At 45.4% G+C, this 20,444-nt stretch overlaps 1 protein-coding gene across 1 annotated transcript in view; it reads left to right on the top strand.

The window, feature by feature from the left end:
* IGF2BP3 (insulin like growth factor 2 mRNA binding protein 3) overlaps positions 1-20,444 on the top strand; it is an 80,236-nt gene that overhangs the window by 56,554 nt on the left and 3,238 nt on the right. Inside the window, exons 7-13 of the mRNA XM_036453714.2 lie at positions 1,344-1,478; positions 3,065-3,187; positions 5,216-5,351; positions 9,152-9,277; positions 17,572-17,688; positions 18,291-18,365; positions 19,825-19,956. Of these exons, the coding sequence (XP_036309607.1) occupies positions 1,344-1,478; positions 3,065-3,187; positions 5,216-5,351; positions 9,152-9,277; positions 17,572-17,688; positions 18,291-18,365; positions 19,825-19,956 (844 nt within the window). The remainder of the gene's footprint in view (positions 1-1,343; positions 1,479-3,064; positions 3,188-5,215; positions 5,352-9,151; positions 9,278-17,571; positions 17,689-18,290; positions 18,366-19,824; positions 19,957-20,444) is intronic.

Here is a 20,444-nt window from a genome sequence, read left to right as displayed (position 1 = left end):
ATCTTAGGGTATGAATTGTATTTCTTCACAGAAGGTCAAGGACTCTCATAATGTTGGTATTTGTAATTATACCCATATTTTTAAACATCTCTGATACGGATATACATTTATTATTTACTTGTTTTATATGTTTAATTTACCTGATGCTGAAATTTTTCTTTTTTAGTTATATTTTTTATTGTTGATAGCATTGTAGATATCTCCTATCTTCCCCCCTCCATCCTCCTCCTCTCAGCCCCTGCCCACCCCCCTAGGTCAGATATACTCTTACTTAATCATCTCTCCTGGTGAGCTTTTAAAGATGATCCCAGTGCTCTTTCTGCCACAAATCTGCTGCAGTGAACGCTCCTGTGCTGGTAGTTTGCACCCAGGGTGACGCGCTCAGCCCGGGAACATTGGCAGGGGCTGCGGACAGTGTTGGTCAGCACAGCTGGCTGAGGGATGAGCTGAGGCCTCTGGTGGGCTGAGCAGGGACAGGCTGAGCACTGCAGGGTGGCTTCCACAGCAGTTTCCCTTTCCCACACAGTGCCGACGGCGAATACACTCCCCACACCCCTGTGGGACAGCCTCCGGAGGTGTTACAGGAAGCAGAATTCTTGAGTCAAAGTTGAGAAGCTTTTTAGCTTCGATAGATCCTGCCGGGTGTTCTGCATTCCCACCACAAGTGTGCGTGTGCCCAGAGTCCCTGTCCTCTTGCCAATGCTTCATTTTATCTCTCAAAATAATTGCAGGTCTGGAAGAAAAGGCCTTATTTTAACTGGTGTGTATATAATTACTAGTGAGGCTTGACACATTGCATTAATTGGCCATTTGCTTTTCTTTGAAGTTGAATTGCCATCTCTTGGGATTTTGTTGTGGACTTTCCTGTATGAAGGAGGCAAAATACAGGGTGAGCTTTGCAAAAGGAAACGGGTGAGTGAAACGTGCTCATCCGATGAAGTGAGAGTTCCACCTGGTTTGAGGACTCCAGCTCCCGCCTCTGGGCATACACCCAGGTCCTGTGTGGTTCGGAGAGAGAAGAAAGCTTTGTGTGGACCGGCTCTCCGACGGGAGATGCTCGTTCTGTGCCATGGAAAAGGGAGCCTGAGGCAGAGGCAGCTCGGGCAAAATGAAACCAGGTCATGAATCTAGGTCCTGCTTGGTCAGAGTGAGGAGAGAGAAGGGAGTGTTCCTGGAATTAAAATTCACCCCTGAGGCATCTGCTGACAGTGATCGGGAGCTTATGCTCTTGAGGGAAGTGAGTCATCTCTGGCCCAGCAGCCCTACTTGGGCGTTGGCCATGGTAAAGCTCTGTGAACGCGTGCCTGACAGCCTCGCTTTCCTCTCCTGTCCCCCACCCTCAGGATCGATGTCCATCGTAAAGAGAACGCAGGCGCTGCAGAGAAGTCCATCACTATCCTCTCCACCCCAGAAGGCACCTCTGCGGCTTGTAAGTCTATTCTGGAGATTATGCATAAGGAGGCCCAAGACATAAAATTGTGAGTAACGAGGATGAACCCGGGGAGAGGTTGATATCCGTGCAGTTTTGCTGTGAATTGACCGGTTCTTGGGGATTGCCAGCAAACCCCGGAGCTGCTGCCTAGGAGGCCCGGGGGTGGGCGTGTTGATGTGGTGTAAAGCCAAGTCCTTAACATGTTCTCCTTTGTGTCTGGCTGTGGGTGAGTGGCAGCAGTGAGGGCCGTCCAGCTATAGAAGGTGGCTGGGGGGCATAAGCTCATGGGGTCCAGGAGTATCTCTGGATTTACCCACCGCAGGGCCCAAGTCCTCACGCCGGGGCTTTGAGCCCCCTGATGGGGGGAACCCTAACCCTGTGCTGAGATGAACGGGGGAGTATTTGGATGTTCCAGGTTGGAACTCCTAACTGTCTTTCCTACAGGAACTTGGAATGCAGGTCGGGTTTTGTGCTACATTCAGTCTTCAGAGCAGTGCTGGGCGTAGAGTAGAATCCAGAGTAAGGCGCTGGAGTTAGCCTGGGACCTAAAGCACAGCATTTAATTTGTAGGGACCTTTAAATACATTAAGTATATTTTAGTTATAAGGCTAGTTATATGGTGTTATAAGATTCTAATTTTTTTGTATAGAGAACAATAAAGATAACCTTAGTGATGTTATTATTAATTTAAAATATATTTTTATTGATTTCAGAGAGGAAGGGAGAGAGCGAAACATCAATGATGAAAGAATCATTGATCTGCTGCCTCCTGCACACCCTACTCTGGGGATCGATCCCTCAACCTGGGTATGTGCCCTTGGCTGAAATCAAACCTGGGACCCTTCAGTCTGCAGGCTGGCGCTCTATCCACTGAGCCAAATTGGCTAGGGCCATGTTTTAATTTTTTTATTTCAAAGTAATTTTAATATATTATTGATTTCAGAAAGAGAAAGTGAGAGGGAGAGAGAGGTAGAAACATCAGTGAGAATTATTAATCAGCTGCCTCTTGCATACCCCCTACTGAGGATTGAGCTCAAACCCTGGGCATGTGCCTCCTGGTTCAAAGGTCAGTGCTCAACCACTGAGTCACATCAGCCAGGCCCAATGACATCTGTAAACAGTGATAGGTGTTTGGGAAATTCAGAAAGGTGCAAATGAAATGTGACTCCATCCCCCGCTCTCACACTCTTCCCCAGAGGGTAATCACTGCTGAGTTCCTTGTTTCCTTGGCTAAATTGTGCCTGCGTTGCCAGGCATGGAGCTTAAGATTTATACTAAACTCATACTGTTGGCATGTGTACATTGTGTCCAGAGGTGGGGGTTTAGGAACAGGAATTTGAGTAGGAGCTGTTTTCAAAGCTAAACAGAATCCATTATTGGAAGGTACTTCCTGAGATGAATAAAAGGAAACCATTTTTAAAAGTTCTATCCAGGTACATATTACTGACTTTACCCCCTCTGTTCACGCATTGCTAGAATGCAGCTGATGGTCAGCCAGTTTAAACTCCTGGCATCATGCTTCCTGGGTGGGAGGTGGGAAATAAGTGTTTGATGAACAAATATTCTCTTTGCACCCGGGAGTCGGGTTACTTGCCTGTATTTCATGGCCTTTCTTTTTATATTCATTTACAGCACAGAAGAGCTCCCCTTGAAGATTTTAGCCCATAATAACTTTGTAGGCCGTCTTATTGGTAAGGAGGGAAGAAATCTTAAAAAAATTGAGCAAGACACAGACACTAAAATCACGATATCTCCGTAAGTGCTGCCTTGCTTGCTTTTGAATAAGAACATTTTCAAGCCTGTGTCTCACTGGAGGTTTCATGTTAAGCATAGCCTGTCCCATTGACCGAGCTAGCCAGCACCGCCCTGCTCAGACTTCATTTCTCAAACTCAGCCACTGTCTGCTGTCTGTCTCTAACCCATCTCGAAAGACTCTGCTCCCACCAAAGAGGCCGGAGGCACGAAAGCTTTATATCCATATTTCCCAGTTGATTTTTGGTCAGGTTTGCTGACCTGTATTCCCCAAGGAATAGAGAGCCCAGGTTATTCTCTGTTGATGTGTGAGACAATAGCCCAGCGTCCGAGCGCTTATGACAGTGGGAAAGGCTTGAGTCCCCTAGTCTGTGGGTCAGGGGTTCGGGAGCAGCTCAGCTGGTGGCTTTACTCAGCTCTCATGTTGCTGACAAGTCAGTGCTGCCTGGGAGTGTGAGGCCTCAGCTCCTCGCCACAGGGCCGCTCCGCAGGGCTGCTCGGGGTCCCCAGGACACGAGACACAGCAGCTGTCTCCTGCCAGGCTGGCGCCTGCCAGGGTGGATGATCTGGGAGCAGGACGGCAGCGGTGTCTTTGTAACACAGCCTCTCTTACTGTTCCCTGTGGGGAGGGGTCACCCTGAGGCTGGCTACCACAGCTGGGGTCCACAAAGCTCTGCAATGACTTGGAAAGGTTTTTTTTTCTGAGCGTGCCTGTCCCTGGTTTCCATGAGAATACCAGAAAAAAAGATAAGCTGGGAGAGGCGGAGGGACTAAGGAGAGCTGAGCACCAGGTTTGTGTAGCAAGGAGTTCTCAAAGGAGGAGGTAGTGGGGAAGGAGGAGGGTCCTGTTTGTAAAGAAACAAAAAGAGACACTAAATGGTAAATAAAATGCATGATCTTACCCTGGCTTGATGTTTATGCTCAGAAAAGGGAGGGTTTTAAGTGGGGGAAAAATCTTACAAGCTATTCTGGAAGCAGCTATTTCGAAAATTGAAATATAAAAGCTTGGCAGGGGCAAGGTGGGTTGAAAATGGAGATTAGAAATGCACTTCTTCTTTAAATAGTCTAAGACAAACGGTACGATGCTTACATTTTTAGCAAGTTGGAGGAACAAAGGAATCATACCCCGTTCAGGTGCCTCAGTTTGGAATACGGCGTTCTGCTGGCCATGAAGATGAGAATTGTAACTGGGGATCTGCCGGAGAGCTGGACCAGCTGTCCATGTCCTCTGCTCTGTGCACTTACTTTCCTCGGGGCTGGGCAGGCGTCTGCCTCACACGTCGGCGGAGGGCTGGGACGCTTGAGAAGGGAGTTTCTGAATATTGCTGCAGCATTCTCATTTTTCACTTTTCTAAATGGTCATCCAGGGACCCTTTTTAAAAATGTTATGTAGTCAAAATGGGTTGAAGAATAAAACAAAATTAAAAAACAAAAAGATGGATTGATTTCCATGATTTCCTCCAGCGTACTTTATCTAAGTGCTAAGCTTCCTGGCAAAGAGGAGTGTGTACATGTGAACTCTGGTTTGCCTTGGAGACATTTCCATGCTTATTCCTTGCCTGGTGACCCAGAAAAGGCAGTTGCTGGAGAATGCCAGTTGTGCTTAGAGCTGGTCAGTGCAGACTGGGAGCACACTCATTGAAGGTTATGTACATCTGGTTCTCGGTTTCTGCTAAAACTATGTCCTTTCAATCCTGTTCTTTGTATTTCACTGTTAAATTGTGAAAGTGGTTCAACCTTAAGTAGCCAAGAAGCACACTGTGTTTAAACCACAAATGTAATCGAACCACGTGTGCCCAGTGGTTTTTATCGAGAAGCTGGGCGGGGAAGTGTTTTCTCTCCTCTGGCTTGACAGTTCTCGGATTTGTGTCTTTGGGGGCTCACTTCGTTTTCAGCATGTCTAACCACCCACTTTTACAACTTGCCAGTCCCCTCATTTGGGTTTTACTTGCCATCTGTGGCTGAACTGTTACTACTCTCTTCCTCCCATAATTTCCATAATCTCTCTCTCCCTCCGTTTTCCATCTGCAGATTGCAGGAACTGACGCTGTACAATCCGGAGCGCACCATCACAGTGAAAGGCAGCGTGGAAACCTGTGCCAAAGCCGAGGAGGAGATAATGAAGAAAATCAGGGAGTCTTACGAAAACGATATTGCTTCTATGAATGTTAGTGTTAATACCGAGGGCGTACGTTTGTTTTGTTGTTGTTGTTGTTTTCATTTGGATATTTATTTATTTATTTATTTATTTTTTAAATCAATCTTTATTGTTCATATTGTTACAAAGGTTCCTCATTTTTCCCCCCCCTCCACCAGGTTCCCACCCCACCCTCCGCCCCCTCCCCATCCCCCATTGTCCTCATCCATAGGTGCAGTTTATGTTCAGTCTCTTCCTCCCTCCCTTTCCCCGATAGTAAATCCCTTTTCAGATAGTAAATCAGTTACTTAGCATTTTCTCATATCAATAATACCACCACATGCCCAATGATACATTTCACACAAAAGACATTTCCAAATAGGTCAACCAGCCTCATCCAGGCCGCACCCAAGGCACTCAAAGATCAACACCCCAGCGCTATACTAACTCAACACATCCAGATCTAAGCCTTCATCACTTGATTCAGCAGACCCTCAAGTTCCCACAAAAGTTTCCAGCCATGTCTGAGATGCAGCCGTGGGGCAGGGGCAGGCGAGGAGCGAGCTGTTCCAGGCCTGGCTGCTCCGGGCCTGGCCTCTGTTGCTCTGGTTCGTTCCACAACCAGCTGCTCCGGGTCTGGTCACCGCTGCTCCCGACCTAGTTGCTCTGGACCTGGCTGCTGCTGCTCCAGGCCTGGCCGCACCAGACCCGGCTGCTCTGGGCCTGGCCACTCCCAGCCTGGCAGCTGCTGCTCTAGGCCTGGCTGCACCAGACCCGGCTGCTCCGGGCCTGGCCGCTCCCAGCCCGGCAGCCGATGCTCCGGGCCTGGCCACACCAGACCTGGCTGCTCCGGGCCTGGCCGCTCCCAGCCTGGCAGCCGCTGCTCTGGGCCTGGCCACACCAGACCCGGCTGCCCCGGGCCCGGCCGCTCCGAGTCTGGCCGCTCCCAGCCTGGATGCTCCGGGCTTGGCTACTGCTGTTCTGGACCTGGCTGCTCCCAACCCGGCTGCTCTGGGCCCGGCTTCTCCGGGCCCGGCCACTCTGGGTCTGGGTGTTCCTGGACTGGCCTCCCTGGGCTTAGCTGCCTCCGCCTCAGGCCTGGCTGCCACTGCCCCAGGTCTGGCTGCTCCAGTGCTGGCTGTTGTTGCTCTGGTTCTGGCTGCTGCTGCTCTGGGGCCTGGCCGTTGCTGCTCCGGGCCCGGTTGCCATTGCTTTGTGCCTGGGCACTCTAGGCCTGGCCGCCGCTGTTCCAACATTCTGTCCTTTTTTTTTTTTTTTTAAACACATTTATGTTGCAATGTTGGCTGGTGAGTTGAGTTCTGACTTAGTCTTTGAATTTTCAAGATCTTCTCTGTATTCTTTCTCAAGTAATTTTACTATCTTTTGCTCTCACTTGATTTCTTCACATTGAGAACTTTGGTTTCTTCCTCCTTGTCCTGGGAGCTCAGCAGATTGGCCTGTGGCACCACTTTGTTCTCCGCGGGCTCCCACGCTGCTCCAGCCTGTTGCCGGGGTCGGCGCTGCCCAGGAAGCAGCCCCCGGCCTTGGCTCCGTTGCCCGCGCTCAGAGGTCGATGGCTCAGGGGCACCCCCCCCTGGGGGCCCCGTTGCCGGGCTCCCTGCCGGCTGGCCGGTGTCTGGCAGGGGCTCCTGCTCGCCGTCGCATTCCTCCAGTCTGGAGCTTTTTTTTTTTTTTCTCCTTCTCCCTAGGGGAGTCCAGGATCAGAGTCAACAGACTCCTCTGCGCGCAGTGCGCGTGACTCGGGGCTCCGCTTTTTGCCACTCCCCTGGGATTCCGCCTCACAGCCCCGTCTCCCCCTGCCCGAGCCTGGGTCCCCAGGGTCTGGTCCAGGACTGGGGTTCAGAGCAGTCCGGACTGAGGCTCAGCGCCACCGGAGGTTTTGATTCTTCACGCTAGGGTAATCCAGCATCAGAGTCAACATTCAGTCCTCTGCACACAATGTGCGCGCGACTCCGGGGGCCCTGCTTTTCGCTGCTCGCTTGGGATTCCGCCTCACAGCCCCGTCTCCCCCGCCGGAGCCTGGGTCCCCAGGGTCTGGCTCATATCTGGGGCTCAGCGCTGCCGGTTCGGGGGTTCAGCCCAGGCTGGGGGTTTTATTTCCTTCCTGCTAGGGAACACCAGGCAGCACCCAGCCCTCTCCTCCTCTCCGGCTGTGACCTCCCCGCACACGCACGCATGCGTGCGAGCGCACAGCATGTCTCTGTACCTTAGGCTTTTTTTCAGCTCCTCTGATTTTCCTTCTGGTTTTCTCTTTCCTTCTTGTTGTAGAATTTTCAGTCAGTCGACTACCTGTAGCTCTGGGCGATGTCCACTCTACATTTTAGTTGTATTCCATTGAAATTGTTGTGTGCTGCTGCGGTTAGGTGTCTACCTGAGCAGCCATCTTGGATCCTCCTCCCATTTGGATATATATCCCTACGTTTGTTTTGATGAAGTTAAAAAGATGTTTTCAGTTGCCCTGATATTTGTTTCTTTAATGGTGGTGTCATTAGATTAAGTTCTCACTGTGGGGGAATGCCCTGGAAACATAGGCTTTGACAGCTGGCTTGGCTATCTCTGTGCTTTTAGCAGAGTGTTTAGTCTTTGAGACTTAGCTCCCTAATCTGTGAGGTGAGACTAATACTTACCTTAAAAAGGTTAATATCTCTTGCACAGTGTTAATTTGAAGGAAATTAATACAGTAGAAGCATGTGAATGGTGTTTGAATCCCAGTTCACCTGTTTATTAACTGCAGCTCTGTTTTCTTGTACCAATTTATTTGTCTTTCTGAGCATCCGTTTCCTCATCTGTAAAATGGGGGCATTGCCTGCATATCATGCCTGTTAGAATTACAGTAGATAACTGCATGTAAAACTACTGTTAGGAATACGAATATAAATTTAAAACTTGGTTCCTTGGAGATAAAAAATAATCTGTGTAGCGACCAGAACATAGTGAATTGTTGATGTTCCTTAATGGATGGAATGGTGCTCACTATGAAACATTGGTAAAGTTCATCTTGAATTTTCAAGTAAATGAGTGAAGAAAAACAGTTGTCCTCAATTGGGCCTGTCCTCTGAAACATTACACCGAACAGAGGGAAATGTAAGATGTTGTCACCTTTGTGAGGAGCGTTTAGAATGCTAATCCCTTTAGTGCACTTGGCTGCCTTCCTACCTTCACATTGTCACCGCTCGTCCGAATGCCCCAGTGAACTGGGAGTAAGTCCATCCGCTGGCCTTCAAAAGGTTCTCAAGTACACGCAGGCCTCAGTTCTCTGACCTCCACCTCGCTGTCTCAGCCCTTACAAAATTAGACGGAAACAACTCCCTTTCTCAAGGATAAGTTCAGATGTAGGAGCTATATGCAGAGAGGACCTGATTTCCAAAGGCCTTGACTTTGTTTTAGGCCTTTAGACCCATGACTCCAAATTTTATCCAGAAGTAAAGATCTCTTAATAGCTCGTTTCCTTTTCAGTGGAAAACTCCTGTTCGCTTACTTCTTGAACGGGTGCACAGTTTTCTGTCTGTGCTGCCGTGTGCTGCGGCATAGAGTGCGTCTCTGAGCTCTGAGCTGCCCTGGAGGACAGGAAGGCTGCACTCCCTGCCCTGAGAAGCCCCGTGGCTTCAGATCGAGGCAAACAAGCACATGGATTTTAAATGCCAAGAAATATAAACAGATATAAACTGTCTGCTCAAGTGTGGTCACAGGAAACACCTGCTTTGTCCTAAAATTTTGTGTCAGATGATTTTCACTAGACGAGGTCACAATCTGAATATTGTCACTTAGAAATGCTCGCTTACATGGCTCTTTCTATTTTACCATCGCAGCTTCAAGCACATTTAATTCCCGGACTAAACCTGAATGCCTTGGGTCTGTTCCCGCCCACTTCAGGGATGTCGCCGCCCACCTCAGGGCCCCCTGCAGCCATGACTCCCCCTTACCCGCAGTTTGAGGTAAGACGATGCGCCTCTGCTTTTTCATGGCTGAGTGGGGGGAACATGCGCCTTTGAGTGGTGTGATGTGAGGGGAAGTCTTAATGTAAAACCTGGTTCCCGTGTGATCTGGGATTAGTTTAGAGCCAGCACATGCTTTCTGCTTCTAGTTAATAGGACCTTCTTTCCTATTCCTTGCAGACACAGGACTTTGGGGTAGCAGGCACAGTTGTCAGTGTGCGCTTTCAAAGGTCAGAAGTTTGAGACTTTGTAGAGGGAGAAAGAGATTACTTGTTTTTAAATATTGAAGAGAAGGATTTTTAAAAGTCTTCATCTTTAATTGCTTTGAAAGATCGGTCAAAACTGCACTTTTTCATTTTGAGTGTTTCTACTTTTTAAAACCATGAACTCAGTTTTGTGTGCAAATGTGAAATGGCTTTTTTTTATTTTGTAAACAGGTTAAGAAATAAACCTTATTTTTATATTTGCTTTTTAAGAATAGCATTTTTCCTGAGGTCAGAAAGAGGACACCAGTGATAGTAGGAAAATAATTGCAACATAGTAGACACCTTATCAAATAATTCTTTTTGAAAGTAAGTCATTTATATTATCGGTGATAATTGGGAGTAGACAATCATGTAAAATAAAATTGACACCGTTCTGGGGTCTTCCTTCATGCTTTCGTTTTTATATCCCTTCCAGTTTGGCTCTCTTTGTCATGTTTTGAGGAGTTTCTCCTTTGCCAATTTAGGGACCTGTCTGGGTGGACGAGGTTGGGGGTTCCACCATCACTCTGCCTAGAATATGTGTAGAGTGAAATGCCACTGGAATTCTACAGAGAGCCAGGTCGCTGAGGTGATCCGTATTTTCTAAGCATGGAATTCCTGAAACCACCACTGTTGGTGTGCGTAGCTTTTGCCCTCTTCTTAGGATGTGTTTCTGCCTTGACTGTCAGCAGCATTTGCATCTTCCCTGAACTTACCTGCCACTCGCCCATGTTTGGGCTTGGAGACCATATGACAAAGCCCATCCATCTAAGGATAGGCCTCAGAGTCAGGCCCAGCTCCGTGTCATGTGAACAGACTCACTGTGCCGTAAGCAGACCTGTCCACTACAGCCAGAGGCAGGGAGAAGGAGCTGATGTGTTTGACCTTGGTGCTAACCAGGGCAGGTGGAAAGAGCCTGCAGGTGAGAGCCCAGTCTGGCCCAGGTCTGCCCTGGGCTTGTGTCACCATAGGTTAGTCTCCTCTCGCTTTGGGTTTTTCTGACCTGAACAATGAAGAAACTGAACTAGATGGGTAATTTGTGAAAGGCTCTTTTTTTTTTTAGGTCACACATTTTTAGTTTTTAAAGAATGTAAAAAGTTGGAGAAGAGAGTAAAAGTGAGCCTCGGTGGGAATTGAGAGGATATGGGCTTCCCTCTAATATGCCTCCTAGAATCTGGATTACAAACAGGTGCGTTTGTCATATGCTGAGGTTAGGGCAGATGTGTCCCTGACAATTCTGTGTAAAATTACATGCATTGGAAGCTATAGGAGCTGATTCACAGTAACTCTGTGCTATAAAAGCTCCCTCAACCCCACTTCTGCTGCTGCCCTAACTGGCTTTCTCTTCGGGTGAGCCACCTAACTTCTCTCTTCCTCCTCCTGTTTCTCTGCTGGTTGCATGTCATGTTCCAGTCAGTAAAGCCTTTCGTACTACGAGTGGTAATATGTCAACATTCTTGGACATTATCATCATCTATACTTCAGTAGCAAAAATTCCTAAACTTAATTGATAGGTATCAATTTTTTTTTTAGTATTCAAATAAAATAATATGAATATTCTTTGGATGTAGTCCATTTTCTGATTATACAGTTTTGTGTATTGGGTTTCTATGCTGCTAAAAAATTGTTTTAAGAGAAGGGAGATCATATTAAGAACTTATACTTCTGAAGCACTTTTACAATTTGAAATGTCTGAGTGACTTAAACAAGTAGCAATTTTAAGGATGGGAGAAGAAGGTCAAGGATCTTTTTAAATTTTTTATTTTATTATTTTTTTAAAGGAGGCTCAGAGCTTGTGGTTTTGTAAGGGTCGTTAGGAGCTTTTTGTTGCCCATTCATTGTCAGGAACTGCTGTTCTGGTCTGGAAAGTATTTACTGGTCTGTGGAGGGTGGACCTAAATGTTGGAAAAGTAGATCTCCTATCAAGCCTAATGCGTGGGAGACAGTATTTAGGATAAGCATTAACAGATCCCTCTTATGTCCCTCTTTCTAACTTGATTGAGGCTTTACTTTAAAGCGTAGTGAGAAAACTCCCCACCCCCTTCCCCCTTTCTCTCACCACCTGTCATTCCAATCCATAGGCAACTATCAGGCCAAAGCTGTCTGTGGGATGCTGCCATATGTCTGTTTTTATGCTGCTAGATTTTGGCATGCTATATCATCAAGATTAGGTTTGGCTGTGTGTTGGAGTGAAGAAATGTGGTTAAAATGAATTTTCCTTTTTTAAGAGAAGACTCGGAGGACAGACAGTCCAATGGCTCTGGTGGTGGTTCCGCGGTATCACCTAGGGCCGGCCGCCTGCTGGCTTATCACCCATCTCCTGATCCAGTGACAGAACAGGCTTCAACCATTGTGTCCGATTCCAGCCAGCAAGAAGAATGAAGGATCACAATTGGAAGTCACCTCATTTAAAGAGGCTGCCTGAAGGCAGCTTTTCACACTTCCACTGGTGTCCTGTTTGCTGGGACATCATACCTGTCCACTTCAGCCTGCAGAGAAGCTGGGACACTGAGACTGTAACTAAAGAGAGAGCAGGTGTCAGGGAAGACTGTTTGTGCTCTGGACTTAGCAGTATTGCGTGTTGTTAAAGGGATCTCTTGGAAGGGAAGAGGTAAACTTTTAAGGTCCTCCCACCCCTCTACCCATCTCCCTTCCTTCCCGTCACAAACCAGGAGACTCTTAATTAATTCTGGAGGAGAAAAGTCCATGTTCTAGTTCCACTCACTCCTGCAGGTTATTTTCATCGAATAAAGGGAAAACACCGTTTTCAGAGAATCGTACTGTCTCTGGATACCAGTTAGCGTCAAGTCTACTTCCAAATAACTGTCAGGGAATTTTTTGGTTTAATGTTTGAGAGATCAATTCTTGAACAGTTTTGTTTTAGGATATAACTTCACGGGGGAGGAATACTTAGTTGGAATAACTATGCCTTTACTGTACTAGTAAACTGTTCTTTTTCTAAACCCAAATCACTAATAAGTGGTCACCCCTTTTTGAAACAAATACACTGACTACTATTTTTAAAGGCAATAGTGAAATTTACCAAAGCTTTATTTTTTTTGCTTGCCATTGCTTCCTGCAGTCCTTTTATTCCCTTTGGCTTCTTTTTTCTCCTTCTGAAGCACATACTGTGGAAGGTCTGGGATATTTTTTAAACGCGGGCTAGAGAGAGAAAGGCTGGCAGGCATTCACTGCGGCCAGGAGCCACCGTTGCTGCTCCTTAGAATCTCCCTGCGGAAATCAGCTCTTACTAAGTCAGCTCTTGATCCGTGATGCCCTGTGGTTAGCAGTAAATCTCTGCTTTACTTCAGTGTATATTGCCTGGCAAGGAGTAGGTTTTGATGACAAAATGATTCAAAGAATCTGACTTTTTATGTAGTGCTTCCTCTTTTATATAATTGGTTCGTTTTCTTTTCCCTCCTGTTTCCTCACTCTGCTTTGTAATATGATAGAATGGATGCATTTTGTCTTTGGATAAATTCCTTGCCTCTGTCCATCCTCTTCTCCCTGGAACCTGCCAGGTTGATTATTCCCATAGAGCCGAAGAGTTGGTTCTTCCAACAGACAAAAAGTCTGCAGTTCCGCCTAGCAGCTGGCTCATGCACTTAATTGGCAAACTTGGAGTTTATAAATGACAGGAAATGCTCCTTTCAGAAATGCTCAAACAGTAGGGAAGAGGCAATTGGCAGCTAGAGAGCAGAGCAGAGCTGGAGCTGGCACACAGCGTCACCCACAGCCACAGCCATGGCTTGGCAGTGTTGGCAGCGTGCTTTGGGGTTGGCAGGAGTTCGACCAAGTGCTGTTGTCTTAATTTTGGTAGTGCCTTTGGAGTCTTCCCAAAAGTCTCCACATAATAGCATCATCTTAAAATTGCTAACTTCCTGCTTAGGGAAGAGACAAGAAAGGTGAGCAGTTGCTTACGTCTCGGCTAGTTTAAGGTGCTCTTGTAAAAACAAAATAGGAGTTGAAGGGAATTTTTAGATCAGGTGGCTGTTTCGTGGAGTCTCTGAGGATTTCTTACCATGGGCACAGCTCTTTTGTCAGTGAACAATTTCAAAGTAAATAACCCCTTGCACACATTAATTACCTCTAAGAGGCCCTGATAACTTGTTATGGGGGGAAAGGTTCTTTGCCCTTTTTTTTTGTTTAAGATTTCGATATTCTTTTCAGGTCATGGAGTTGAGTAAACTCAATTCCAGTTCCAGACCAAAATCCATTCAAACAAAACAAAGAAACCCAGGAGTATCTACTTTACAAGCCCAAGGAAACACTGGCGTGCCTCCAGGTTCCTGCAGGCCGCTCTTGCTGGCTGGCATGCACGTCTCCATGCCTTTGTCATGTCTTGGGTTCTGTTCCCCACAAAGTAAATACACTTAACCTTACTGTTTGCTCATTCTTGTATCATAGATAATTAGGAATTACTCATTGGCAGACTGCACCAGTTATGCAAACTTTCAGTGGAGCAGCTTTGTTCTTTTGTTTTTTCAAGCTCTAACATAGAGTCTGCCAACAGCTCCAAAGGAAGTTCTGCCGATAGGCATCTGGCAGAAATCCACTGGGAAGCAGCTTGTGTCCTGTGAATATCCTTCACCTCTGAAGGTTTAGGAAAAAGGGTTTGAGATAATGCAGCTAACATGAACTTAAATGCAGAGCGTGTAACAGCAAGGGCAATGCTGATGCATTTTTTTCAAGCTCCATCTCGAGAGACTTGAATTCACAGGTGGAAGAGGCTTATCATACCCATTGTTCTGGTTTTAGTTTTGTAAGTAAACATGAAGTTATCTGCTTATCTTACAGCCTGAGTCCCGAAAACATGGCTTACTCTGCTGAGTCCCATGTCAGAATGCTTTGTACCAGAGAGCCAGTGTCATGATTGGCAAGGGGACAGGATGTTTATGTGAGGTGCCTTATATTCTCAGAGGAAATTTTTCTTTAAAATTAATGTAGGGTCAGGGAGATGCCTGGTGGATATGGAATTGGAGCAAAGGGAATTGGGCGATGTTCAGAAATGTCTTCATCAAGCCATCTGATGAGTCAACTCTGTATTAAGGTGCCAAGAGGACACGTCACTGTCAGGCTGGGCACCACCTCCTGGGGTGCTGATGCCTTTTGTACTTGACAGGTTCTGCTGCTGCCCTTTCATCCCTGTGCAGAGCTCATTTCTGTCTGCATACTGCTTCTTCCTGCAGGTCTTTGCCCTTCTTTCTGTTTGCTTTTGGTCCTTTGGACCCTTCTCTGTTGACCACCACTCCTTTTCCAAACTTGACACAACTTTTAAACCCCAACACCTCAACAAATCAATAGCCTTTCGTCACTGGTGAAAGGTGATTCAGCTTTTGTTCACTCTTTGAGTTTTAACGACTTTGTCTTTGCCTCTGCGTGGTCTTCAGTACTTTCCGACTGACAAGCTGGGGCTCTGCTGGCTGCGCTCACGCTCAGAGGATGATGCTGGTTACTGTATCCTCTGAGGGCATCCACTGGTTGCTCCAGATCAGTCACAGGAAAAGAAGTAGTGTTTACTAAGCAAAAGGAATTTTTCTCTTATAGATACGGTAAATCATGCTACTGAATTTTTTCTTTTAATTAGCTGCTAAGAAGCTGAGAGTCAAATTTGTGTAGTAGCATTTCTGGCTTCATCTTATCTCTTCTGTTCAGGTCTCTATGCTCTTTTTCTTCACCTCTGTTTTATCTTTTTAGGTTATGTGTACTTGGTAAGCAGCATAAAATCTTACTGGACCAAGGCCCAGAAAAAAAATAATTATAATCATGGCAAAATACAGTGGGACAGTTCTGGGCGAGTTACACCTTAAGATTTAGGCTGATCAGTTAAGAGGTTTTTATCACTGCCAAACTTCTCTTCCCTCAAAAAGGATATAATTCAGAAGAATGTGATATGGATGTTCTCAGTGACATACAATATTTAGGTCCTAGCTTTACTTAAAAAAGAAAAAGAAAAATTGCCCTGGCTGGTTTGGCTCAGTGGATAGAGCTTCTTTGGCCTGCAGACTGAAGGGTCCCAGGTTTAATTCCAGTCAAGGGCATGTACCTTGGCTGTGGGCACATCCTCAGTAGGGGGTGTGCAGGAGGCAGCTGATCGATGTTTCTCTCTCATTGATGTTTCTAACTCTATCCCTTTCTCTTCCTCTCATAAAAAATCAATAAAATATATATATATTTTTTTTAATTGGTTAAGCCCTGGCCAGTGTGGCTCAGTTGGTTGAGTGTCATCTCATGCACTGAGAAGATGCAGGTAATAGATGCTGACATTGAACAGAGTTTATGGTCAGTGTCAGCATTAATTCAAGTTGGTCTATCTAGTTATTAAAATACGATAGGCCTTAAAGGGCCCCTTGGGAGTAAATGGCGTGTGCTAACTGCACAACATTGGCAGGCTGAGGTATGATGCTTTCCGGAAAAAGGCATGGTTCTCATGAAGAATGAAGTAATATTATTTGGTGTTCTTCACTGATAGCAGCAGTAGTCACCTAAGCTGTGCAGGACAAGCCCCTATTACAAATCTCTACAGGCAAGAGCTTGATTAAAAAAAAAAGTGTAGTGATAAGGCAGTCTTCTGATGTTTATCCTAAGAATGCTGTGGAGTCTAGAGCTACAAGAAAAGACTTCATTTAGCTGACAACTATGTTGTGTGTGTTATGACATCCTTGGAAACATATGGAATACCAAAGAAACACCAAGCTATAAAGAATATTGTGTATCTATTTAGACAGATGCTGAAGAAACAAAATCCAATAGTTTTTAGTAAAAATATTTCCTAGAGTTGAACTTTAGGTGCTCTTGCAGGAAATAGGTGCATGGTGGGACTATAAAGGAACAAATTCGCAGAATTTAGATTATTTTTTGTAGAAAACTAGGTGTGGGGTCTGGAATAAGATATTGCTGTTTTCCATCAGTGTGAAAGGCATGGTTTTAACTAAAATAGCCCCCTTAATATACGGACTGCAAGATACGTTAGTATGAGAATTTAGAAATATCTGTCAGTTTTAAATGGTTATGCTCTGTCAGAGAATTTTAATTACATAAATTTTTAGAAGCATTTGTACAAGGGCACAAGATTTATGTTTAAAGATTTTACATGAATTAGTGAAAAACTGGAAAACAGACTTTCTGAAGGTATTTAATGTTCACTTGAGGATAGAGACATAGACTTGAGAGCGATACATCAATTGGTTACCTTTTGTACATGCCCCGCCTGGAGATGGAACCCACAAGCCAGGTCTGTGCCCGATTGGGAATTGAACCCTCGATCTTCCGTGGCATGGGATGACACTCCAACCAGCTGAGCCACCTCAGCCAGGTCATGTTTTGTTTTTTAGTTTTTTAATGGATTTTTACTTTTTGTTAATCCTCACCCGAGGATGTTTTCTATTTTTTTATTTTATTTTTTTTAGAGAATGGAAAGGATGGGGAGAAGAGAAACATCAGTGTGAGGCACACACAGTGGTTGTCTCCTGTCCATGCCTACGATAGATCCTATGAGCCAGGACCAGGAATTGAACCCACAACCTTTTTTGGTATATGGGACAACGCTCTAACCCCCTGACCCGCCTGGCCAGGGGCGGGTCTCTCCAGTAGTGTCCTCAGATACAGTGAAATCGAGGTCAGGTTAAAGTGAAGGAACAGTGGGGTTTTTTCCTTGACTTTTCTGTGATGTGATTTTATTCTCATAACTTAAGAATCTTCCTTGGATATAGTGATGGGGGAATCTTCATTGTAGACATAATCTGTGCCTCTATTCCAATACATTTAAACTTTGTAATATTTATAGAGCTTGTAAATCTATAATTTGGTGACATTTTAAAGTTTAAGAAAATTGTGTACAGAAGTGATAATTTAGATCCAAGTGTTTTCAGGATGAGTATATAAATAAGATTTTCTCGTCCTGTTAGGTAAACTCAGGTCAGTTTCCACAGTGGCTTTCCTACATCTATCCCAGTATTCCTGCCGTACGCAAAGCTCCTTTCCCTGTACCACCATAATAGCCTGATCGTATGCAATAAGCATGACTGTACTGTGTTTCTTTTCCGACAGCAATCAGAAACGGAGACCGTCCATCTGTTTATCCCAGCCTTATCTGTCGGTGCCATTATTGGCAAGCAGGGGCAGCACATCAAACAGCTTTCTCGCTTTGCAGGAGCTTCCATTAAGGTACTGTTCTGCCAGCTGCGGTGGCCCTGGAGCTTTAAGTACAGTCAGTCACAGAACATGAGTCTTCTTGATACCTTATTATTTGAATTGCAGGTACAGTCTATCCTGAAGTTACTTTACTTTATATGGTCTCAGTGACAACACTTGGAGGGAATTTACCAGTCATCTGCATTTGTGAATTTATCAGAGTCTTGCTCACACTGGAACTTGGGGGCTCTGATGCACACGGGCCAAAGACCACGCTCTGAGTGGCAGTGGTGTCGTGACGGGCATGGCGGTGGACACAGACCCAGCGCTCCCTCCAGCTGTGTTGGCTGTGATCAGTTAACTGCTCCAGCCTCCGTCTGCCCACAGTAAAGCAGAGGCAGTGCCTTGTCAGGATGGAGTGAGAATTAGCTGAGGGGCTGCACATGGACTTGTAGATTAGGACCAGGCACAGTGTAAGGACAAGTGTGTGGCAGGAGCAATAACTAATAAGCCCACGTTAATTACTGTCTCTTCATAACTTCCTTCCGGAAGAATTTCTACGTGTCACTAAGCCAGGTGCAAATATCAGGCTGTTTGTGTGACCTTTCTATCCTAACCCGATGGGTCTGTTCCAGATCGCTCCAGCCGAAGCACCAGATGCGAAAGTGAGGATGGTGATTATCACCGGGCCACCGGAGGCCCAGTTCAAGGTGTGTGCTCTGGAGTCTGTGCACAGGCAGCAATGAATGGATGGGAGAATAGGAATGCCTTCTTTTCAGGAACTCTAACCTGGCTTCTTCTTAAATGTATCTCATACTCAGTAGAAACAATTTCTGGATGGACATTTCTAAAGACTGAGGAGTATTTGAGATCTTGCTTGCCAGCCACCATGGTCAGTTTGGCATAAATACAATCTTACAAAAGTTAGAACTGTATACTTGAAACATGTAATTTTTATGACCAGTGTAACCCCAATAAATTAAAATTTTTTTAAAGAGTAGAAACCCCCAATTACATTTCAAATCCAAAGCCTTTGTTTTGAGAGTTCTTTAGTGGTTTTTGGATTTACCTGTCTCTCGAAAGAGAATTTGCTCAGCTGCCTTGTTATATGTGAAGGTGAGCCTTTAATGCTGAAATTCACAAGCCTGCCTGATTAATGCCTTGGAAAACTCCTCAAATTTCCCTTGCCCCTGAGAAGCCATAAACTTGAATTAAAATGCTTTTCCTCTTACCCTTGGATTAACTGTTAGCCCCAGTTCATTGCCTCTCTAGTCACTCTGTCCAATTAAACAGCTCTGCAGAGCAAACTAACTGACGCACCATAGGGAGGTTTCTTACGTGTAACATCTAGTTGTATGCAGTAGGTGACAGGATGTGCTGACTGTAAATATCAGAAGTATATGTTAACTTTTTGTAGTCTTATTCAAAGTAGAAACCACCTGGTTAAGAGGAAAAAACAATTCCTCTCAGCGGCCCATTGAGACAAGAGCTGGCTTCCTGTGAGCCTAGCACAGCTGGCTCTGCAGTTCTCCCTAAGTCTCTTCTGCTCAGGAAAAATAGAATTACTTATTACCTGGAGGAGAGGTTTTACCTTTCAGGTGAAGAGCAAATGGCCATTTGCCCACAAAAGTGATTTATTTTTAGTTAGGATGACTATTAATTAACTCCTTTAACTTTTGTCTAAAGAATATGGTTCATTCTTTCACCCATCATTCAATGGACTCATCTGTGACATGCAGTGCCGGTCAACTTTTTCCAGGGCTTCCTAACCTCTCAGTCTCTTATGTGATCTTCCATCTATCAAATGCAGACGCATCATTGGCAAAGGACCACTCCAGTAGACTTAGGCGTTTTGGTTTTTTTGTTGTTGTTTTTTTAAAATATATTTTATTGATTGTCCACAGAGAGGAAGGAAGAGAGATAGTCAGAAACATCGACAAGACAGAAACATCAATCAGCTGCCTCCTACACCCCCCCCACTGGGGATGTGCCCGCAGCCAAGGTACATGCCCCTGACCGGAATCAAACCCGGGACCCTTCAGTCCACAGGCCAATGCTCTATCCACTGAGCCAAACCGGTTTTGGCGACTTAGGCTATTTTTAATGTAAAAGGACTTTTTGTCTCCTACATGAATGACACTGATTGATAGGCTGTGTTCTCATCTGTAGGCTCAGGGAAGAATTTATGGGAAAATTAAAGAAGAAAACTTCGTTAGTCCTAAAGAAGAGGTGAAACTTGAAGCTCATATCAGAGTGCCATCCTTTGCTGCTGGCAGAGTTATTGGAAAAGGAGGCAAAACGGCAAGTACTTCAGCAAACCCTGTGCAGTGGTATGAAAGGGAGAGCACGGACAGGTACTTAGGAGTTCCACGTCTCTGAATGTTGGCTGATTTAAAAAAAGCAGGACCATCTGGGCCAACGTTTGGAGAAGACTCTTTTGTTCCTCCCGAGTGTTGGTGTCAGCTACTGGTGAAAGTAATGCCTCTCTTTGAGACCACTTTGTGTGAGAAAACTCATTCACAAGGGGCACTTAGCTTTTTTCTGTTGACATGACTCAGTTTTTAATTTTTATTGCACAGTGACATGAGAAAAGTTTTTTTTAATTTCATCTTTTATAACTTGTAACTCTGTAACTGGAAAAAAAGAATGTTTCCCAGATTTAGTACATGTAACTAAGTCATTTTCAAAGCTATTTACAATTTTGAAGTGATTGAGCATACACTTTGGAAGCAGACTCTCAGGGTTTGAATTTGGTCATTCACTTGTGTGGCTTTGGGCAAGTCAGTTTC

The sequence above is a fragment of the Pipistrellus kuhlii genome, unplaced genomic scaffold (assembly GCF_014108245.1).
Source record: "Pipistrellus kuhlii isolate mPipKuh1 unplaced genomic scaffold, mPipKuh1.p scaffold_m20_p_26, whole genome shotgun sequence".
In the NCBI taxonomy this organism is placed as follows: Eukaryota; Metazoa; Chordata; class Mammalia; order Chiroptera; family Vespertilionidae; genus Pipistrellus; species Pipistrellus kuhlii.
The sequence above is the reverse complement of the archived record's forward strand: the minus strand, read 5'-3'. Positions and strand labels throughout refer to the sequence as shown.